The sequence below is a fragment of the Panulirus ornatus genome, chromosome 72, assembly GCF_036320965.1.
Source record: "Panulirus ornatus isolate Po-2019 chromosome 72, ASM3632096v1, whole genome shotgun sequence".
NCBI lineage: Eukaryota > Metazoa > Arthropoda > Malacostraca > Decapoda > Palinuridae > Panulirus > Panulirus ornatus.
The window spans coordinates 5,983,358-6,008,900 of record NC_092295.1 but is presented as its reverse complement, the minus strand read 5'-3'; the positions used below and the strand labels follow the sequence as shown (position 1 = coordinate 6,008,900).

General features: G+C 36.9%; 1 protein-coding gene across 1 annotated transcript in view; it reads left to right on the top strand.

Annotated features, from left to right (window-relative positions):
* LOC139748044 (putative neural-cadherin 2) overlaps positions 1 to 25,543 on the top strand; it is a 106,379-nt gene that overhangs the window by 61,916 nt on the left and 18,920 nt on the right. Inside the window, exons 2-11 of the mRNA XM_071660607.1 lie at positions 3,277 to 3,416; positions 8,975 to 9,094; positions 9,688 to 9,803; positions 11,927 to 12,091; positions 16,383 to 16,511; positions 17,328 to 17,505; positions 18,956 to 19,100; positions 20,102 to 20,190; positions 20,561 to 20,724; positions 21,492 to 21,641. Coding sequence (XP_071516708.1) covers positions 3,281 to 3,416; positions 8,975 to 9,094; positions 9,688 to 9,803; positions 11,927 to 12,091; positions 16,383 to 16,511; positions 17,328 to 17,505; positions 18,956 to 19,100; positions 20,102 to 20,190; positions 20,561 to 20,724; positions 21,492 to 21,641 — 1,392 coding nt within the window. The 5' untranslated portion in view covers positions 3,277 to 3,280. The remainder of the gene's footprint in view (positions 1 to 3,276; positions 3,417 to 8,974; positions 9,095 to 9,687; positions 9,804 to 11,926; positions 12,092 to 16,382; positions 16,512 to 17,327; positions 17,506 to 18,955; positions 19,101 to 20,101; positions 20,191 to 20,560; positions 20,725 to 21,491; positions 21,642 to 25,543) is intronic.

The window sequence follows — 25,543 nt, the reverse complement described above, 5'->3', positions numbered from 1 at the left end:
TATATATATATATATATATATATATATATATATATATATATATATATATATATATATATTTATTTTTTTATTTTTATTATACTTTGTCGCTGTCTCCCGCGTTTGCGAGGTAGCGCAAGGAAACAGACGAAGGAAATGGCCCCCCCCCCCATACACATGTATATACATACGTCCACACACGCAAATACACACACCCACACAGCCCCCCACGGCTCACCCCAGACGCCCCACACGCCCCGATATATATATATATATATATATATATATATATATATATATATATATATATATATATATATATATATATATATATATATATATATATATATATATATATATATATATATATATATATATATATATATATATATATATATTCTTTGTAGTTTTGACGAGTTTTGTCTCTAAGAAGACGCCGTAATTGAAATTCAGACAATGAGTGCTTTTTACGCTTCCATCAGATAGACATTTGCATCCCAAGATACACTGCTGAAAACTGTTCTGTATTTTATCTATAAGTAAGAGCGGACATCAGAGGATATTAGATATAGCATTGGTTAACCTCCCTCGTCTGATTTACCACATAGTAGTCCAAACCCTCAGCTAGACTGTGTAACGCAAAGTAATTTACTGTTACTTTGAATTAATTAATCTTTGACTTCTATACAGTAACTAGAACCTTAGAAAGAGAATGTACAGAAACGTTCATTATCCATATCCTCTAAGGAACAGTTTCAAGCACTTTTCAGGGTAATGTTTGTCTTTAACTGTCTAACGCCTTTTAGCAATGCGACTTAAGGAGTATAATTAAGTTTTCCTCTTGCCTCAACACTTCTGCACCTGCCTCACAAGTGCTTGCACACTCTCTCCTCCTTCAGTTTGTCCTCATATCTTGGCCATTGTCTTCTGTGTTACGAGACATTTACGCAGCTCATCGTGGATAAGTTTTAGGTAGAATGGTATTCCATTAACCTGTAAACCGCTGTATATTTTTTATGGTCTGTAGATTTTAAGCTCACGTTACTGATATAGCACAACGAGGAATATGACAAATTTCACCATCAGAGAAATATAAGAAATAGAAGAGATTTGTTAAAGCGCATTTTGTTTCTTATCCGGAGCTGTCTCTGGTTTTCCAGGAATCGAACTGGGAGTGTTCTGTTTGCTAACCTTGTCTGATCCAGACAGCCATCAGTGATAGATAGTAAAACTCGGAGATTGAAACAGACTTTCAACTTTAAGGGGAACTTGAGCTTCAATTAACTGACGACTCTGCCAGACACACACAAAACTTCAAACGGTTCCACAACTCCAGGTGAACCCAGAGTTGTCGGGCGATCACCGATTGAACCAAGAAGGCCTCTTCTCGCTGTATGATGGAGAAGCATCACCCGAACTGCACACTTTACTGAGAGTTCTTGGCCATAATTAACACTTGAGACCAAAGCAGCGCATAGTTCTTCTGACTTGGTTCATTTGGGATTGCTACATGTCTCACTGGGACTCACTGTATCATTCGAATTCTCGACACTCCATGAAACAACACATAGTTCCTCTGAGTTGGTTCATCTCGGGACTGCTACATGTCTTACTGGGACTCGCTGCATTATCTAAATTCTCGGCACTGCATGAAACGTGTCGTATTTACGAATGCAGAATATTTTGTAGTCTGCAAAACGCCATATGCCTTATCTGTTTAACCTAACACTGGTGTGGATGGGATCAAAAATTTTGAGAAATATCAGATAAGATTTTTTTTTTTCGATGAATTTTTCATCTTAGCACATTTTGCTATATCCACACACTATAATTCTCATAAATAAGTAAAAAGGAATATCGTGTTAAGCATATTTATGATAATGGGACGATAGACATGGGAGGGAAAAGAGAAAGGAGAAAGAATAAGAAGAAAAGCTGAGAAAAAAACTAATGTCATGGTACTCATATGCTCTCTCTACATTTCTCTCTCTCTCTCTCTCTCTCTCTCTCTCTCTCTCTCTCTCTCTCTCTCTCTCTCTCTCTCTCTCTCTCTCTCTCTCTGAAGCGGGAAGAGCAGATATCTCTACAATAACAACACTCACAGCAAGATTCTTGAGCTTGCCTTGCCGACTCAGTGTTATACATACATATATAAGAAAAGCTAAGTTTGTATGCAGTTGGAGAACGATGTGTAAGATACGCATCTCACAGACGAGAGGAAGGAGCAATAAAAAGATAAACTAGAGGCTGAGGTTCCATTGTCTGGAGCCGCTGTGGTGTGTTGGTGACATTAAGAACATCAAGGACACAAGTATCTGTCTTCAAGCGAACGCTGTATATTCGACCCAATTCCTGCAAGTCGTAGACTTCATCCCCTCTCTTTTTACGTATCCAGTTGGCAACACCAGGTGGCAGAGATGATTTTTGGAGCTGATGATTTTATTACCCAGTTTAATTAGCGGTTCATGATTCTACTGTTATTTCTAAGATTTCATAGGAGTAAGAACAGCATACATTGCAAGGGAGCTAGGAATTTCCATCCACACAAACACACAAACGTTTATCTATCTGTCTATCTCTAGAATTCTCTGTTTACCTATCTATCTACTATCTATCTGCATCATATATATATATATATATATATATATATATATATATATATATATATATATATATATATATATATATATATATATATATATATATATATATATATATATATATATATATATATATGCAAAAAGATTTAAATATAGATACTAAACGAAGAGAAAAAGAAATATTCCTATGGAAATACATCAAGGTTAAAAGAATTATCCCTTCTTTAACAGAAGTATCAAAGAGACAATACTGAGGCCTCTGCGATTCAGGCTAGAATTTGGTTCATGGCACAGACCACATTTTCCAGCATGTTGAGATTAAGCAGAGCAGACATTGTCATTAAATGCGCGAGATTCGACAACCAAACTCCCGCCCTACCTGGAAACAACGAATAGTGGATATTGAATAAATAGAACATAATGTGACTTGGGTTTTTACGTAAATATTGTTTTGAAATGTTTCCTCTTAATTTCTTATTTTTCTCATCTTGTTTTCCTGCTCTTAACAAGATTCCCCACTTGAGAAAAAGTTTTCTTCAACAATGGATGTTGACAGTACCCTGGAGTTGGAAAAATCAACTCCTTTGCCACTACCGCCATCCTTATTTTCTTATTCATGCATCTAATACCAGAACATTATCTTCACATGCTTGATTCTATTCCATGACTCTCTGACGTAAAACTGCTGTTTTTCCAGGTGAATGGTGTCTCATCGAAGGCGAGCCAGCAGTGCGGGAGCGTTGGTGTGGACGGCCTGTACGCGTTGTGGAATCATCGCCATGGCTGTCAACGTATTGATGCCACTGCTTATTCCACTTGGCGAACAGATCACGAACGGTAAGCAGCAGGTTTAAGAGTGTGTCTAGCAGAGCCTTTTGGGGTGCTTTAGCTGGCGTCACTGTTGTTGGCTGAAGCTGAGGCTGAGGGAAATGGAGTGGTGACTGGCGAAGACTGTAGGGGCTATGAGGTGAAGGAATGTGAGGGGTTGGGGGCGGAGTTTTGAAACATTGAAGGTCGTTGTAAGAGCTTTAGAATTTAGTAGGGAGGTCAGAGGTCGTGTGGAAAAGGCACTAGGGATGTAGGAGACAGGACCAGGTCATATGGTTCGCAGGACTGGATGAGGTTTGACCTAGGGATGTGGGAGATGAGACCAGGTCGTATGGCTTACTGGATGGGGATGTGGGAGATGATGGGACCAGGTCATGCGACTTACAGGACTAGATGAGGCCTCACCTTGAAATGTAGATGGGACCAGGTCATATGGCTCACAGGAGTCAATATCGTCCATCAGCATGAGATATATAGATGCTTCTCTTTACATCCTGACTGCAACTAAAAGATTCTCTATCCCTTTCAAGTCCTGCATGCTAGAGTCAAGATCAGAGCCTTGCTGACTCACATGATGTTTATTGACTACCTTGCAATGTGCTTGCTAGGACATCTGTATACTTTTCTCTTCCACTTTAACTTCTGAACTCCTCGTCTCTTCGACTATCACGATGAGCCTAGAATGGACTCAATGGTCTGCTGTTATTTGCATTTCTTTTTATCATACAGGCTCAACATTGACATAGGACGATTATATGCTGCATTATATGATGAAGTTGCACTTTTGTCAGTGTCACTTGACCACATCACTCACTTCAGGGTGTTACTATAACATCATATCATATCCACTTTAGCGCTAGAAAGTATTGGTATTCCCACCACTTTCATACCATATCACTAATCCCTGAATATCATATGATGGGAACCAGTTTCTTTACATTCAGTGATTACATTTTCTGTTGAATGCCAAATCAAGTGATAAATGATAATGGCCCTTTTCAGTTATAGTAACTGGAGAGTAACAATTCTCTTTGTGAGAAATTAGGTTTTATTGGTAAACTCTCCTGTTATGCTAGAAGATAAATGGATTTTAACTCAATTTTATGCATATATAGAATGTATACTTTAATAATAAAACATCACACTCAATATTGAAAGGATAATTACACTTCCAATTGAAATTATGCTTTTCAATTGAAAAGAGCGGTAAATGGATTGTTTTAGTGCGTGCTGTATATGCTGATGAATTAGTTTGTTCCATAAAGTCCCATATATACGGATATAACACTTAGTCACACACACACACACATATATATATATATATATATATATATATATATATATATATATATATATATATATATATATATGTAATAATATATATATATATATATATATATATATATATATATATATATATATATATATATATATATATATATATATATATATATATATATATATATATATATATATATATATATATATATATATATATATATATATATATATATATATATATTATCATAGAGTGAGTAAGGATTAGTGAATGTCCAATTACACTCCGTTTTCTTCTTATACTCCATCCTCTTCCCCCTTTATTCCAAAATTTTCCCATCTCCTTCATCCTTTCTGATGTTTCTTCTTTTCTTTCCGCTCTTATTTGCATATTCTGTTTCTTATCAGTTCATCACTTTTTGTGATCACATAAGAAAGAGAAAATGGAACCTGAATAGAAGGCTAAAGAAATTCATTCTTTCGTCTTGCTTTTGGACGAGGTGAGGTTGACTGGCATATGGATTTACTAGTATTTTATATATATATATATATACATATATATATATATATATATATATATATATATATATATATATATATATATATATATATATATATATATATATATATATATATATATATATATATATATATATAATGTATATATATATATATATATATATATATATATATATATATATATATATATATATATATATATATATATATATATATATATATATATATATATATATATATATATATATATATATATATATATATATATATATATATATATATATATATATATATATATATATATATATATATATATATATATATATATATATATATATATATATATATATATATATATATATATATATATATATATATATATATATATATATATATATATATATATATATATATATATATATATATATATATATATATATATATATATATATATATATATATATATATATATATATATATATATATATATATATATATATATATATATATATATATATATATATATATATATATATATATATATACATATATATATATATATTATCCCTGGGATAGGGGAGAAAGAATGCTTCCCACGTATTCCCTGCGTGTCGTAGAAGGCGACTAAAAGGGGAGGGAGCGGGTTGCTGGAAATCCTCCCCTCTCGTTTTTTTCAATTTTCCAAAAGAAGGAACAGAGAAGGGGGCCAGGTGAGGATATTCTCTCAAAGGCCCAGTCCTCTGTTCTTAACGCTACCTCGCTATTGCGGGAAATGGCGAATAGTACGAAAGAAAGAAGAAAGATATATATATATATATATATATATATATATATATATATATATATATATATATATATATATATATATATATATATATTTATATATATATAACTTCAGGCTTAACATGATCACACAATCAAGCATCAAAGTCAAGAATGTTAGCACAATACCTTCGTAAACAGTGATATGATAGGCTCTATAATGATGCTTTATGTCAGGTAAATCTGAAATCAAAGAGCTGTCTATCCCGATTTTTCATGTCGTAAATCTTCTTTCTATTCCGGTACGAAAGGTTATTTCATATTCCCCATTTGACTACACAGAGCTAGGGCATTTTGCTTTTAAAGCTGTGAGAGGAATATTCATGCTATAGAACGCCAAACGTAGCGTCTATAATATATAAAACTTCATAGAGAATAAAGAAAACAAAATCATTTTCTATATAGCACGGTACGAAAATGATATCACAGACCATGCTTGAGAAAATATTTAATGAGTACTTAGAAAATGAAGCAAAAGTCGTTCTATCGTAAACATGCATTCAGCGATTTTTCGTAAAACGTCGGAAAGGAACGAACAACTTGTATTCAATCCGTGTTGTTGAAAAAAGGTAAAACTTCTCCTGCAAAAGGCCCCTGACAAAAATATATGTCGGGCACCAAGAAATGATGGCCAAGTGTGAATGCCGCCTCACCATGTGTGCTGCAGGAAAAAGGAGGCGGTTGGAGCCATTGTGAGGTGATGTCCTGTAAACCGAAGCTCTTTAGCGTTTTCTACGAAGCGCTTTTGCATGTCTGGAACGCAATTTTTACGGAGAATTTGCTTTATTGCAGCACTAGATGCATCTGGATCCAAACCACAACAGACCCTCGTTAAGAACTCCGCTGTGTGGACTTTCTTGGAAAAGTGTTGAAGTCCGTAAAGATATATGAGGGACTACAGGATTTTCCCCTTAATTCTCCCACTGTACAGTGTTCTATACACTTAAAGACTCTTCCAGTATAATACACTTTAAAAACAGTTGTAAAAACGGCATGGAAAATGCATATCTCATTTGGTAAGGCAGCATCATCTCTTTTCCGTTATTTTCCTGTTAGTACCACATATCATTCAACATGACACAAGTTAGTCATATCCATTCCACAAATCTTCTTCGCAGTCGCTTATTATGCAATGAATTTATACTGTCCCACAACTGATATTGATCCCTCTTCCATCCCTTTTCCACATCCCTTTCCAATATCAGTTGGAGCCAAAGGCCATTTTTTTTGTTTTGCCTTTTTAGGAGTAAATTTGTAAATTCTTTCCCATGCATTTCCCCAAGCACTATAGAACTACGAACCAAATACTCATCATGTATATAAACAGTACGAGTCAGTTATCACTGTTAACCATCCTAAACAATCAAACAAAACATCCTGCTACCGAGATCGTGACTATAAATCGAACGAAACATTTTCTTTTTGTGAAATTTACTTCACATTATGACAATGACTACACTAAATAGATCATTATTATTAGCGTTTACGCCTACGACACTCTGGAGCCGAAACCTTAGAAAACTGTAGGATCAAACGTGATAAAAGAGCGAAGTTCTTTCTCCCGCATTTAACCAACCAATCGAAACTGACTCAGCCACGAACTTCCCTGGCGCAGCCATGAATTACTAGGTAGTGCGATAAGCCTCAGAGTCCTTGAACTGAGGAAGAAATGCAAGCGTCTTGAGAATATAGAATACGAGGCACAAGCTGAGATGTCTGTAACTGACGGATATATCCGTCTCAAGTGTCCTTGTGTCAAGGTTCTTGACTTCTACACGAGGGAGACAGATCCTACATGAACTTGTTTAAACACACACGCGCACACACACACACACACACACACACACACACACGAACACACATATATATATATATATACATATATATATCTTTCTTTCTTTCATACTATTCGCCATTTCCCGCATTAGCAAGGTAGCGTTAAGAACAGAGGACTGGGCCTTTGAGGGAATATCCTCATCTGGCCCCCTTCTCTGTTCCTTCTTTGGGAAAAAAAAAAAAAACAAGAGGGGTGGATTTCCAGCCCCCCGCTCCCTTCCCTTTTAGTCGCCTTCTACGACACGCAGGGAATACATGGGAAGTATTCTTTCTCCCCTATCCCCAGGGATATATATTTTTCTTTTTCTTTCTTTCGTACTATTCGCCATTTCCCGCATTAGCGAGGTAGCGTTATCAACAGAGGACTGGGCCTTAGAGGGAATATCCTCACCTGGCCCCCCTCTCTGTTCCTTCCTTTGGAAAATTAAAAAAAAAAAAAACGAGAGGGGAGGATTTCAAGCCACCCGCTCCCTCCCCTTTTAGTCGCCTTCTACGACACGCAGGGAATACGTGGGAAGTATTCTTTCTCCTCTATCCCCAGGAATAAGGGATATATATATATATATATATATATATATATATATATATATATATATATATATATATATATATATATATATATATATATATATATATATATATATATATATATATATATATATATATATATATATATATATATATATACATATATATATATATTTGCTTTGTCGCTGTCTCCCGCATTTGCGAGGCAGCGCAAGGAAACAGACGAAAGAAACTGCCCAACCCACCCCCACATACATGCACATACATACACGTCCACACACGCAAATATACATACCTATACATCTCAATGTATATATATATATATATATATATATATATATATATATATATATATATATATATATATATATATATATATATATATATATATATATATAATATATATATATATATATATATATATATATATATATATATATATATATATATATATATATATATATATATATATATATATATATATATATATATATATATATATATATATGATATTTAACAGCTATTTTGCATCTGTCTTATTAGATATGGGATTATCTTTTTTTCCCATTTTTAATCTCCTACAGTAACGCAGCTGACAGCAGTCGGGAACTTGGCCTTTACACAACCACTTTACGAGGTGTTCGTGAAGGAGAACACGGCTCCTGTGCTCCTCCTAACCCTTCAGGCTGCCACCAACACATCTGGTCAGTGACTCGTGCATTCTAGACTCGCAGTTTGTTTAAGGGTATTAAAGTAACGAAGGTTTATATATAAGAAAAATCTTTTTTGGGAAGTCTATTTACGTCTGATTCATTTGAACACATTTATTTTTCATTCCTAAAGCCTAGTATGTCTACAGATTAATGATTCAGCGAAAAAGTGACATGATATGCTTTATGTTCTTATTTCCACTTGATTTTATTTCCCATCTTGAATTCAATCTGGCGTTACGAATAATCAAAACTTGTTTGAATTCTGTCTAACTTTACGATTAATTTCCAAAAATTGACTTCATGTTTAGCTTAAGTCTTGCGTCTAACTGTATTTCTTCGGGTATCTATGCTTTACGAAGTGATAATTATGTACTTAATTTGAGCTTTGCTGACTTATTTCTTCTCCAGTTATGTTGCATTCAGGTGGACATAAGCATAATGATGATAACCCTTTGATTATCAGGCTATCAAATAACGTTTTGTATTGTTCTGTATTAAGAATTTTTAACTTTCACACAGCACCGTATTCTTGTTCATCGATTTACTGCTTTGAGGCTTTGAATAACATTGTTTTGGATTTACAGATACGTATGTGGTGTATAGCGTGGTGGCTGGGGCAATGGGCGGTCTTTTCACTGTGGGGGCATACAGTGGCCATCTCAGACTCACAGCACCACTAGATTATGAATCTAGACATTCGGTGAGTACTCATGACTCATGAGTCAGGGACCAATGGGGAATGGGTGTCTCTCAAATTACACGTGAATAAGATACCTGACACACTTTGTGTGGAATTGAGGGTCTCATTATAAGTTTATGCATGAGAATTTTATCATTTTTAAGCATATTTGCGACAAGGTTATCAAAATTGAGAAAATCTCAGATCGTATTACCCAGAGTGACAGTTATATATTCTTGATACACTACTGTCCATAATTTTCTATTGCTTGTGATTACTGACTAGTCTAAAATTCATTGTCATTGCTGAAGACGAATCGGAATCAAGATCTGAGGTGTTTATTTATTGATGAGTTCCTCAACTACCTGAGAAGATTCAGTAGTATCCTTGAGGTTCTGGCAACCCCAAAGAGGATTATACTCCAAGTGGGAAGCTTAGACGATACAGACAAGACTTACATGTTAAAGTTGCAAAGGCTCCCACACAATCTAGAAGGATCCATCTTCACCATCATTCTTCATCAAGAACAAGTTACATAGACAATTATTTTTTTTCTTAAATAAGCATCAAAGTTGAATGTTAACAAACTGGATGACAGGATCACATATTGTATGGGGGAGTCAAGCTATATGGGTAAATTCATAAACTGGAATCTATACAGCCAATATGACGTTTGAAAAGACTCAGAGCAACTTGTCTGAACCTAGTCATTCCTTAAAACATAAAGAATTATGATTATTTCCTTTCCACAAAGCTTGAATTCAAATGACGTTGGCAAATACGTAACAATATCCAGTATGACCTAAACTATTTTGAAAAGATTACTGACCGGCTGATGAAATTCTGCATTATTGGGAATTTCGTTCGTGATTAAAACTGGTGGCCTTGTATCAGAATGGTATATCAACGATGCTATAGTAAGGCTTCGACGCATTATGCAATGAGCACCAAAAACAGTTTTGCTCAACTTGATCTTTTTCTACCATCCGTGGAAAATTTTTCGTACAGTCTAACATATGAATTACATCTGTCTATCTATCAATCAGTTTATTATCATGAAATCTGTTCCCATCTGCAAGGGGTGGATTAGATCAGACAGATATGTACCTTTTGTGAAAATTACTTTTTACAGTCCCAGTTGTAATTCCCTGCGGTAGATTTCGATGTTCTCTGGACAAGTTCCATATGTATATTTCATTCCTTTACAAACCTAATATGGCATTACATAATTTGTAGAATTATATTCATTAACCGAAGCTTGACTATGATATACTACTTATTTCCTTTTGATTTTCGACTTTTGAAGAAATGGAAAATTTTTTTCCTCGAACATAATGTAACTTCGGAACGACATATCATGATATAGATATCAATTTCCGTCGAATGTATTTTTTCGGCAAGTCCCAATACACTTTACTCGTCATATCAGATCAGAATTTATTTTGTTATATAAAAAGACTTAAGAAATAAGGTGAAGAGCTTCAAGGTTATCATGTGTTTCCTGAACAGTGGTACAGAAGGTTCTAATTTTTCCATATTTGAAGATTGGATATCATTCTTGTATGGAGGTAATCATCCTGACTTATCATCTATATTGGGAATAAAGAATATATGCTGTTAACATAACCTGTTTGATACACTGATATCATAGATGCCCTTTGATACACTGACGTTGTAGTCTCTCTGTCATACACCCATAAGATAGTCTTTCATATACAATGGCAATAAAGCCATTCACTGATACACTTGGTAACACAGTCGCTCTCTCTGATCCACTTTTGACATAGCCTCTTTCTTATACATTGAAAAAATGTTACTTCTCTCAGATACACTGATAAAGTAGCCTTCTTTTCTGTGATACACTGACAACATTGCCGCTCTTTGATACACCGATAACATGACCTCCGTCTGATACACTGATTACATAGTCACACTCTGCTACATTGACAACATAGCCATTTCCTTCCGTAACAGCAAAATGTCTGCAACAGACGCATTCAGCTATGATCTGTACAGCTTTACGGGCAGCACAATAACAGCTTTAACTAAGACGTGTGGTGGCAATACTGTCAATATTGGGCCGGTAAGAAACTCTCAATAAATCTGATCCTTCATTCTCGCTGCTTCCCACTCTCCCTGGGCAGTACGATGTCATCATAGGCGGGCAGGCTGGCGAGGAGAGGGCGTTCGTAAGAGTAATGATCCGGGTAAGGGATGTTAACGACCTGCCTCCTGTCTTCTCGCGTCCTCTCTTTGAAACACAGATCACAGAGGAGGACGACCGACATCTGCCTAAACCTATACTACAGGTGAGTCTCAGGATTTCCTACAACAGTTGTGAATTTCCTTTATTCTTTCATCTTTAATAATCCAATAATCTTCGCTCCTTATAGGCCTGCCAAAAACCCTTCCTACAGGCAAAACTGAGGCTTTTGTCACAACAGCATCAAATTTCCTTCCTTCTTTCATCTTTTCTTTACTCTATTCCAATGATAACTCCTTAAGTTTCGAGTCCGCAAACATACAAAGACCTCAGCATAACCCCTGTTGTATTTTCTTTGTCTATGTCTTATTCTGCTCAATATTTTACTCTTCAGTCGACATGGCCATGACCAGGGTACACTTTCGCCCATACTCCGTCGGCTGATATAAAAAAAGAACTGGTAATAGATTATGTAAACTTATGCATTTATGAAAACAGATATGTCTCTGTAACACTTCGCATGTCCACTAGATTCATCAGAAACCTCGCTAGTTAAGTCCTTATTTACATTATATCCTCCGAGCTGAATTTTTTTTCTCGGTTGGTTCATGCGGACAAGAAATAAGTGCTCATACAGAAAATTAGGTTTCGATCCTGCTCCTTTACGACATCAAGTTTAGGGAGGCGAGCCATGGGTGAAAATGGAAGTGACATAGCATAAGTGCGGTCACAGGGTAGCTCCAGGAGGCACAGATTGCCTACCTATGCTTATGGAAGAAATGTTTTTATTCTTTTAGTAGGAGTTGAGACGTGGGGTTTGAGAAGATAATCGATATATATTACTCTATAGTGATGTGAGTCACGATTGCAGTTACGTTATTCTCAGACAGTAATGAGAGGCAGTAGATTTTGTTTTATAGCGATAGCGGTAGCTTCTTCCCTTGTCACTTATGTAACTAAAGATGCTGGATCAAATGCTATTTGGGTTATCGACCAAGTGATAATCATTTTTGCCCAAAACATCTACCAGTAACAGGCTAACTATGGTGAAACTTCCCGATGATAAGTTCTAATGCATTTGGTATAGATATACTGTTGAAATATAATAGTGAAATGAATGGGATAAAACGAATGAGTAAATAGCAAATGCGGATGGCATTCAGAAGTTTAAGAAACTGCATAAAAAAGGGAGGATGTTCAAGAGATGGAGGTCCCACGAGAACAAAACTTCTTCCGTGTATAATGCAAGTAAGTAATATTTACAGGTGGCTGCATTTCCATATGTAACACTATCCACATTAAGATATTCATAGCAACTGTGTGTAGATAACAATTCAATAAGTGCGTCGAACACATTATCTTATTGTCAACCTTTCCTCTTACTTCATTAGCTTCGTGAAGATCATAAAGACTTTCCAGTAGAAAATAAATCTTCACAAAAATGTGCAAATGGTGAAACTTATAATAAATTCCTATGTCAGGCTTTTGCCTACCTGTATATAAGTACTCCACTAACCTCATCCCGCGGCAGAATCTCAAATCAACACTCCTAAATGTTGAATGAACATTAATCTAAATAGCATGTAAACAGTCTGGTCTCGTGATGTTTATGAATTAGATACAAAACTTGCACAGCATTAATATAGCCAGCGGCCTGGGAATAACATAAACAGCTTTTAGTAGCCTGATAGGATCATCCCAGGGATAAAAAAGGTACTGTACGGTCTTTGTGTGTGCGTGTGTGTGTGTGTGTGTGTGTGTGTGTGTGTGTGTGTGTGTGTGTGTGTGTATGTGTGTGTATGAGTGTGTGTGTGTGTGTGTAATTGTTTTTGTGTCTGCATATCGAAAATTGTAGGAAGACAATTTTTACATTTTTGTTGCTCTGTTTTGTCACCGTATATACCATGTCTTAACGTTATGTATACACATATACGTATATATGTGTGTGTCCGTTTCCGTGTGTATGTGTGCAGGTATTTTGTCACTGATTGTACCTGTGTGTACGTGTGCGTGCGTTTATGTATGCTTGTGCGTCTGAGTTGTTCTTATTTTTAGTAAGGATCTTGCTCTCTCATTTCGAACCCGTTGTGAACCCTTGTAGATGCACTGGGCAAACCTGGGTCATACAGCGCTTGACAAAAACCTAACAAGATTTAAGAGCACCTTATGATCAAACTCGTTTCACGGTTTCTTATATCATATACTTGTGTCTGATATTTCTGTCAGTTTTGGTTTTGTGAATGTTGGGTATACTCAAAGACTCTGTAATAAAGATCAGGTTACATGATTATGAGAAAGACGGATCAGCTTTTTTCTTTATTACCTGAACGGAATCAGTAAGACAGTAGTCATTCATCTGCCCATGTCTGTGCTCAGTACCTTTCATTACCCTCCACATGATTTATTCTGTCATGCTTTCCTAGCCTGCACCAGACAAAATAATGTACTGACTGTGTTTCAGTTGATTCTCTTGCCTTCATACTATCTGACGGTCAAAGAGGAAAAATATATAGTTCTTCAACATATGTAGGTGAAGGTCGGCTCACAGCCATATGAAATCAGAGAAAATTTGCAGAGTTTCAGTATTGATGGGTGCCGTTACTTTGTAGAAATGATAACTGCGATGTTCCATTGACTCACGTTGTTCTTATATTCTAATTTTGGAGTGTATGAAGATATCCAACGAGGAATTTGAAAAAAAGGATTATATGCTTGCTGTGAAGACGGAAGGTACCTGGAAACTGAGTTTTCAGCCGCGTTCTCGACGATGACGATGAAACCCATGATACATTATCCTTGCTCGTGATTAGCAGTTTTAGAAATTGAGGAGCGGAAGCCAAAAATCCCATGACCCCAGTCGTGACCGTGATATTAAAAGATCGACCAAGTGAGATGCCATAAAAGACCACATGGCAGCGATCAACATTTGGGTGAATTTTGATTCCAGTTGCCATCTTGGTCCTCGGTATACAGAAGAGACAAGGATATGACAAAGACACAGACATAAGTGATTACTGTAGAACGTACGGTCTTTAAAAACAGCCGATTTTAAGGACATTTTCTTCCACTTATAACATCTACCACTCGAGAGTACTAGATTGTTATTGATGTGTCATTTATAATATATATTGTAAATTGGTGCGGCATAATCTATTTACTAGCATACAATCATCTCTTCTCACTTCCATGGCATCAATCCTGACTTTTTTGGTGGAATATGATACGTAAAATTATGGCTCCTAACCGAACCTCACGAGCTATTAAATATCAAAGACTATACAGTTTGCATAATGAAATTCAGCGTTATAGATTAAAGTTACTGTAGTATATTTATCATATTACAGACGTCAAGCTGGGTTTTCCAATGAACAGTCATTTACTGTACTGATATTTGATCATACATAGACGAGAAATTCCACACAAAGCCAATTTGCATTTGCATAATGAAACGTTCGTTCTCATTATATGAAAAGGAGTTGACACACTGGCTAAATTGCTTTAAATGGTTTATATAATATGAAAGTGAAAGTCTAATTTATATATACATTAGAGAGAGAGAGAGGGAGAGAGAGAGAGAGAGAGAGAGAGAGAGAGAGAGAGAGAGAAAGAGAGAGAGAGAGAGAGAGAGAGAGAGAGAGAGAGAGAGAGAGAGAGAGAGAGAGAGAGAGAGAGAGAGAGAGAGAGAGAGAGAGAGAGAGAGAGAGAGAGAGAGAGAGAGAGAGAGAGAGAGAGAGAGAGAGAGAGAGAGAGAGAGAGAGAGAGAGAGAGAGAGAGAGAGAGAGAGAGAGAGAGAGAGAGAGAGAGAGAGAGAGAGAGAGAGAGAGAGAGAGAGAGAGAGAGAGAGAGAATGATTGAACTTTAAGAAACATTATATCATGCATTCAATAACGCAGAATTTCACCCAGCGAATGTAAGCTAAGTAATATCTGTCACCAGAGCAGTTCCTGAGGATTCTACAATTGTCGTGTATTACAGAGGTAGTTTCCTCTCTACAGCAAACTGATGTGAATGAGACGTCATGTCTCCTAAAGTCAGCGGCGAAGCAAGAGGATATATGTTTACCAGAGGGGTTTCAAAGTCATGTACACAAGGCTATAGATTTCCATGATAATGAAGCGTCGGTTCTTCAGTCTTGACTGGGACTATCTCTCTCTTCCGTCTATTCTATCTATCGATCTCTCTATGTATCTTTTTACTCATGCTCTCATTCATTTGCTGCTTTTTATGTGTCTGCAAGTTATCATATCTCTTCAATCACTGAACCATCTTTGTCATACCACAGTATACTGAGTACAACAAGACAAATATAGATGTATAAGTGTACATCACCTTTATCTCGATCCTTCGAGCCATTATCATAACGAAACACCTTCCTCCCACCGCTGGGCACGGGTCAGGTGTCAGCTGTAGACGGTGATGTGAGTGACAGAGGTCGACTCCTGTATACGTTGACGGGAGATGGTGTTGCACCCGTCAACAGCAGTTTCTCCATCAGCGAGAACTCCGGATACCTCCACCTCCATCAGGTTAGGCAGTCACATTTTTCGTCTCCATCAGGTTAGCTGTTCCAATTCTTCATCTCCATTGGGATAAGTGTTAAAATTTTACAACTCTGTCTGGTTTAGTGGTCGTGTTTTTCCTCTCTATCAACTTCAGTGTTCCCATTTCTCATCTCCATCACGTTAGAGTTCAGATCTAGAATTTCCATCCAGTTGGAGGTTCAAGTTCTCCATCTCCACCAGAATAGGTGTTCATATCCTCAATTTTCAACAGGTTAAATATTCATGGCCTTTGTGAACACCCTTAACTCTGAGTTCTCTTAGTTCTATTATGAGCTTTGCTACCTTCCTCTCGACGTTCCTTATAAGTTCTTTTTGCCTCTTTCGGTGCAGTGACCAAACATGAGAAACGTAATCTGCCTCTGGCTTAGAGTAGCTTGTGAACACCTTGATAGATATATCCTTATCCACATCATTCAATACTGATTGTAATATTTGCCAAGAGTCAGCTTTTCTCCTTTACTATTCTCCAAATGTGTGACTCTGACGGAAAGTCGGGGATAATTTCAGTTTCCAAGACTCTCTGACAAACAGATTACATCAGCTTATTTCCAGCTTGATATTATTCACATCGAAGTCCGCTTTCTAATGCTCCTCGTCCTCATTACTTAAGATTTACTCGAGTTGAATTTCATCCACCATGTATCACAACAAGTCCGGAGTTTTATTTATTCATTTATTCATTCATCTATTTATCTATTTGTTTATTCATGTATTTATTCATAAACTAAGGGACAGCCTACTGCCTACTAATCCATTTTTGTTTTCTCCTGTTTCTCACAGCCGTTAGACAGGGACCGTCCAATAGGAAGGGCGCGATGGGAGCTCAAAGTTTCTGCAACGGACAGTGTTCACAGCGCCCATGCCATCGTGCACGTTAACGTGAAGGACATTAATGATAACGCTCCCTTCTTCCCCAACGCGACCATCAACGCCACAGTTCCTGAAAACGCCGGTGCAGGTGGGCAAGTGGCATATTCCTGGAATGACCCAGGGAAGCATGTGGGGATGGTAATGGCCCATGTTGACCTATGGACGTGTTAATGACCGAGTTTACCCGACATGGTGGTAATGATCCAGGATGACCTGGCCATAGCCCAAGCTGACTTGTGGAGCTGGTAGTAATCCAAGATGACCTGCGGACCTGGCAATTAGCTATACTGACCTGTGAATATGGTGCTAATTTGATATAACTAGCAGAAAGGACTGTTATCATAACGACTTTAAGGGCATGTTTATTAATAGGATAACTCAAAAAAACAACGATGACAGTACGACCTGATGAAAGATAAAACAAGAACCCTTGCTGAATTTTTGATACTGCTATGACCAATGGTGAGTTTTGGGAGATAAGAAATATGAGTAATCAATCCTAAAGATATGTCAACTTGTCTTATCTCAAGGGTCAGTAATGTCCCCAGGCAAAAGTATGGGTAGGGAAATAGAGAAGTATATCTGTGCCCATTAGAAGTACATTTTCCTTTGTCTACCTGGCATATCAGACCCTATCCAAAGCATTACCATATTTGCCACACACCCCTTCTGTTTACTTGTTCAGACTGTATCCTTTCTCCCATCCTCACTGCTATTTCCTCTTTCCCCTCCACATATTCCTGTTATTCTGCATTTCGCTCTCTATACTCGCATCCCTTTTTCACCTTGTACTCAAAGATTCTTTCACTTTTCCATCCTCATTTTCTGTACTGCTGCAGCTTTTTTCAGTACATCCCAATATATCGGAGTCTCAGAGAATTTTCTCTTGTGTTATCTTTCTCATCCGTCCATGATTCTTTTGATCTCAGTATAGTCCAGGACTGCTCTCATCCCCTTTTCTATTTTCTGTTAGTGTTTAATTCACATCAAGGTGTGTGATAGCGTTTGAATGGAAAGACCCCCTAGTGTGTTGTAGTGAAGTTGCTGGTATCTGGTAATCAAAGTACGATATTTCGCAATGAGGGCAATTTTGGTTTGAATGTGCATTGGTGAAGTAAGTGTCTTTAGTGTCCGCTAAAGGAGATAGCTTCCCTTATATTTGATAGCGTAAGTAAAGTATCTTTTATATGGTGAACGACCAAGGCTCAAGGTTCCAGGATCTTGACGCTGAATATGAGGGTTCCCATTCACGTTAACGATCATAATTTTTCTTCTATTAGTGTGAGGTGCAGAATAGAACAATCCAAGTGCTATGGCAGAGAAGATTTCATGGATGCATAGTTGTGAGGGTAAAGGATCTCAGTATGTAGAGGTACTGGAAAGGTTTAAGATATGTAGTTAAGAGGGGGTAATATCCTAGACGTCCACGTCCTATGAGGTAACATCCTACCTGTCAACATCCTAAGGGGGTAACATCCTACCTGTCAACATCACAAGGGCGGAAACATCTTAGATGTATAACGATGGAGACTTTGCAGAGTCGGATGTGACGCAGGTAATGGCTACAGACTTCGACGATCCGCACGAGAGCACCAACGCTGTGCTTACGTACTCCGTCGAGAAGAATGTGATCGATGAACGCTCTGGCCAACCTATCTTCACCATCGACGCTCACACTGGCAGGTAAAACTACTGAAAATTTGAATATGTATATCTAAACATAAAGAATATAAGGTACAGGGGAAAGCCTTTTAAAAGTAGGGTAGAGACAATAGGAGGAGCAGGAATAACAGATTAGAGCATATGAGTAGGCGCACGGAGGTTCCTTCCCGAAGTACATAGACCATAATGATATTACTAAGAATACCATAGAGAAACTATCCCAACTAAAAAAAGAGTGAGAGATCTACTGTTAAGCACAGTTTTCCTATTTCAACCTTCCAATCATTTTCTACCTCAAAAGCTTTATCATGCAAGAGTGATGAGACCCTACCGTCCCATCATGTCGACAATGGTGATGTTCTTACATATGATTAGTTCAACTAGATTTGAATTATATACGATGTGTCATCACTCTACCAGCAGTAGCTTTTCTTTCTTGGTAGACTGAATAAAGATGAATGGAAAATTGAGACTTCCAAGCATTGCTTTTGCTGCATGAGTAAGAGATTTGATAACACTTTTAACTATATAAAGTGACTCAATATTTTGTTCGCTTATTAAGGGATATAGTTTCAACAAACAAGCATAGTGGTATTAGAACAACTCTGTGCTGTAGTGTTCCTATTGCTTAACTGTGCATATAATTTTTTTGTTAAACATTTGATGTAAATCAGCCCCAGCTCCTGTAGTAAATGCTTCCCTATATAGAGTATAGCTTTTTCCTTTCCATTACCTAATCAGCAATTATGAGTCTTCTACCTCATGCATCTTTATTTTCGTTTAACTTTATGACTTTTAACACGAAGTAAGACCATGTGAAATGTTTATTTATTACTTTTCATCAAAGCATAGGAAGGCATAAACACTATTTCGCCATAAAATCTCTCTCTCTCTCTCTCTCTCTCTCTCTCTCTCTCTCTCTCTCTCTCTCTCTCTTTCTCTCTCTCTCTCTCTCTCTCTCCCTACCTTACCCATTAACCTCTGTTCAAACGTCGTTTTTCCTAAAATCCTGACCTCCACAGGATCAGCACTGCGCTGTGTTGCTTGGATCGGGAGCGAACACCCTTCTACGCCATTCAGGTGGTAGCATCCGACGGAGGAGGCCTCAAAGGTGAGTGGAACGTCAAGTTCTCAAATCCGTATATAAATCTTCAGCGCTGCAGTACCCGAATCCCCATAAAAGAGCGGAGGCAAACACTGCCACGCAATGGTTTACTTTCTATTAGCATAAAAAATGGCAGGCTAACACACTCGTGGCAATGAAGGATGCTGGAAAACATAGACTGGCTCTTACTGAGATGGAAATAAGAATTTTGATTTGAGAGTGTGAGAAATACATGGCCAAGTTGAGGAATAGTAAGAAACGTGTCTTTAAAATGACGAGAAAAGTATTGAAATGAGTTTGTATAATTTTTACGTAGTTATAAGCGATGTCTTGTTGGACTCAGTTGTATACACTGCCTCATCCTTGCCCCTGTCAGGTACTGGAACGGTGTTGGTGAAGGTGGATGACGAAAACGACGTGTCGCCGAGGTTCTCCAGGAAGGAGTGGTTGTTGACAGTGCACGAAACCGTCGCTGTCAACAGAACAATTGCCTTCCTGACTGTCGACGATCCGGATGTGACGAACGAATTTGCCTTTCGGGTAAGTTGTCTTGGTACGTAGTGTAGCTATTTTTATGTCTCGTGTTCTATGTCTGTTTTCGTGGTTTGCGCTGTGGATGTGTTTTTGTCTTGTGCCGAAGCTCCTCTTCGTGTTTTGGGATGTTAATTTGTTTTCGTGTCTTTATGCATCGCTCTGACATTGCCCTATCAGGGAGAGTTTTGATGGTTCAGGGTTAGTTTTCTTTCCAGGTTCTGCCCTTATGTATTTTGGAAGGTTATGGAGATAGTGCATCGCATATGGTAGTGGAGACATCACGTCTTGTACCATTGTGGTGATGACTTTTGCTGTCATCGTCGTGTGACCTGATTTCCTGGTGTGATATCATATCTCTTATCACTGTCCTGTGTCTTTACCAAATGGTTGTGGTGGAGCCATATCTTTTGTCCATGCGACGGTATTGGATACTGTGTCACTGTGAGTGGGCTATATCTAGCCTCACTGTGGTGGTAGTCAATATACACAACACACAAATCCACCTAAAAGTACTCATAAGCTCACGGACTCACACTCGACCTCAACCAGTAATGTTACACCTGAGAACAGGTTGTCATTGACAAAAGCCCGTGCCAGGATTGAGGTTATCGAGTCTTTACACACATTGATGGTGTCGAGTACATTCCCTCTAGTAGTCTTGCATTCTAGCGTTGTGGCAGCCTCGTGTCTTGACCCATTATGACAATGTACCTTATATATCATGTGCTAATGCTATGATTTTTTAGAGGGAATTGATTCATCTGTACTTCCAGGTGCTGGAGGATAGTGGCTATGGCTGGGAGAGGTTCTCGGTAGTGAGTTCTGATCACGGGAGCGGTGCACTGAAGGCAGTGAGGAATCTAGACTACGAAGACCCTGTTCAACGCGAGGGTTTCAGATTCAAGGTGCAGGTCTCGGATAAGGTGAGAATATGTTGCAAAGAATATCTCATGCTGTGATACCATCTATTTACCATCTATTTCTTATTTCAACTTAGTTTTAAGCTTCGTCCATCGTACATCCCCATCTGTCATCGGTATATTTTTGCTTCATTACAAAACTAAACATCAGTTTGAGAACGCAATTTCAAACAGCTCGAACGTTTTCAGTGAATTTCGAACGTTTCCATACTCGAGATCTGTTTGTAGACGAGGGGATTATTGCTCATCTGAAAATATTTAACAGGAAAAAGAAACTTATTGCAAGATACTAAACTTTAAGCGGAAATGAGTTGTTCCACAGAGTTTTCAATATACTAAACGGAATTCTTCCGACCAGCATATCAGTTGGCATTTCAGTGTTTCAGTATCAGAAGTAGCTTTTTATGAAAACTATTGTAGCGAAGTCTCGCCTCTCCACATATGAAACTGTATTTCCATAAGCTTTCAAGTGCTGGAACCATAAAACTATATCAAATCTCTAAAAATCATATATCTTGCTTTAAGCCAGTGTTAAGACGAAAATGGTAAATGCAGCAATGATGTTTTACACACCAACAAAGGTAAGTATTTGCATTTTTTCTTTAGAGACACTTTTTAGAAATAAGTAAAGCTCAAAATGTTTTTGATACCTCAGTTTATAACTAGTTTATAACTAGTTTATAACTAGCTTCCTCTTCAGGAAATTTTAGATATATGAAAAGAAACCCAGTAGGTAACATAATGAATGAAATATCCATATCACCTTGGAAACTACAAACACAAATGATTGAAGGAAGCAAAAAGAATAATAAAATAAAGTACATTATCAGAACCTTAGGCATAACGCAATGTTAGATAGTTCTAAGTGACTGAAATGTGAGTATTATTGACTGTCCTCATGAGTGCATAAATCAAGTCAGTAAACTGGTTCTCTTTAGCAAAGGCAACATGAGATACATACTAAGTAGCAACAACGTCACTAGCCCGAGCCACGATTAAAGCAGCTTATCCAGGATTAACACAGAACAGGGTGAACAAAATGTTGAAATATATTTGGTGTGAATATGTTTGGATGACGCGAGATACAGCCGTCTCCCTTTTGTCTAATCCATTTTCTTCCTATATGAGCAACATTCATGGAAAATCTGTGTTGTGGAATAATAGTCGTTACACCATGATATACCATCTTACGTACAATTATTAAGAGTACGTAAAGTGACCAGTTTTTGTCAATGCTTCCAAAAATATGAGGCTTGGACTGTCAGTCATCCATGATAAAAAGGCCATTCGACTCCGTGCTAAGACATGGAACCCAATGGACTTTCATGCAAAATTAGTGGATTTCTCAGATCTGCAAATCGATGTCGGCTTTAATGAATATTTGGTAAATCCCTTTATTAGTGCTTGTACAAATATGTTATATACGTACATTAGCCTTTATAGCATATAACATATGTTTGGTTCAGCCTTACATAAGCCCTGAGGTAAATCCTTAGGTATGCCCTTATACATGACTGGTAAATTCTTTCATATGCCCTAATACTTGATTGGTAAATCCTTGCATAAGCCCTGACACATGTTTGAAAAATTCCTACATTTTGTTCGATCATGGCAATACAAAAGGAAGATATTTGACTCCTTTCATTACGAAGAATGACGGTATACATACACATATGGAAAAACTTGTACCTAGTGTCAGTTACATCAAATTTCATTATAAATATCTTATTAACGTCAAAGCAAACCATGGTAACAACAGTATCATAAATGACATGAAGTCAATTTGCATAAGTCAAAACTGTCATGCAACGTTCTGTCAGATTCACTGGTCATATGCTAATACCCCCATATTTTTTTATATCCAAGAAGGTTAACAGTGATATTTTGAAAGGTGTAAATTGGGATGAACTAAACTATTTCTATCACAGAGGCAATGGTGATCCATGCGAATGATGAAGTGCTTTCGAAAAATGTACTCAAGGTATCTTTCATTTGAACCATAAGGGGACTCAGAAACACGAATGGTACCACCCAGACAAGGTCCCGTTTTATGGAGCTCCTCCAACACTGAACGGGATCTCTATGGTAATCCAAAGGCAGGGTGTAATGTCATAGCCTCCTGCATTGTCATGATTCTACGTCGTAGAACTGTGTCCCCCTCGTGATATCCAGCTTACGTTGCTGTCATGATTACACCTTACTGTGTCAGCAAAATGCAGAAAACTTTATTTCTTCAGATTTGGACAGATTTCTTAAGCCAATATAACCTGCAAACATTTAATCAGCAAGACAAATATAACAACTCAGACCTGTTATCACGCCTACCTTTCTCTCTGGAGAAATTGTGGTGAAATTTTCCCTGATGAATGAAACTAACACAGGTGCATTTCAGATCGTAAATATTGTTTCATTGTTGCCACTCTCTCAGGAACAGATAAATAATTTCGTCGATCATTTTGCACTGATCGACTACGTCTTTAATCATAGGATATTTCATTAAGTTATTAAGGATCGCTGTTATTGTATCTGTATTCTATACCTTACTCCTCCAGTTTAGTGAAAATGTATTAGAGCGACTAAAATTCCTCTTACGAATATTTTCCTTAAGATAAAGTATAGAAAAGTTTATTCTCAAATCCACACATACATATCTTGTAGTCTGTCATCCGCTGCGGCGCACGAGACTTGCAAAGCTTCCAAATTAACTAAATTGGTTTTTTGATGGACCAGCGGACCAACTACATTTCGTCCCTGTGGTCTAGGGTTCGACTCTTTCCATTTCTTCATGTTCCCAAGCCTTACATAAACCTCTTATGAAGTCATTTGTGGGGACGTATGATTGAGACATTGCACGGTGAACTTTCAGAGAATGTAAACGACCTGTAATGACGAAACGCTAATGGATCACGAAACTGCGATGGATAATTGCCTTTATGTCTCCCATTACCGCCCAAATAACCGAGAAACAATTGCAAAGTTACATATCGACGTAGCTGTCGCAGATGATTGCGCAGTCATGTAAATGCGAGTAGTGACTGCTTCCGTGGAAGGAGTTAATGTTAATGTAATTCTAACTGCTGTTAACCCTCGGTAACCATCATTGTCGCAATGCAAATTGTATCTGAAGAAAGTGTAATAAAGAATAATTCGTCTCTTCTTAAGCAGTCATAAGCCAGGTGTTTACTTAAGAGGAATGAATAGCTGCGAAACAGTAGTCGATTTTTCATTCTCCTTTTAATCATTTTCTTTAACAGATTGCATCCCTTTCCTATCTTCACCCATTTATATTCCTCATTAGATTGAATCCCTAACAATGCTTCCTATCTTAACTAATTCATATCCTTGAATAGGTTAAGACCTTTACTATATCTCCTATCCTATCACCCTCAGTATTTTCATTACCATCATAAACACTAACTCAACTCATTCCACCATCCGGCTGTATCCTATTCATATATTACGTTATAAACTAGTTTTAAAGTCAACTCTACCGGCTTTCTCAGAGCATCAAGTTGAACAATGAGTATGTGTTTTATATTTCAGTTTTTCGTGAATATTCTGTGAAAAGGACAATAGTTCTATTATAGATATGTAGGTGTGTGTATGTGTGTCTATGTAACTATCATATTTGTGGTTGCCTACCTATATGATACTAGGAGAGAATTCCACGCTTGTATGTGTGTGGATATATATATATATATATATATATATATATATATATATATATATATATATATATATATATATATATATATATATATATATATATATATATATATATATATATATATATATATATATATATATATATATATATATATATATATATATATATATATATATATATATATATATATATATATATATATATATATATATATATATATATATATATATATATATAC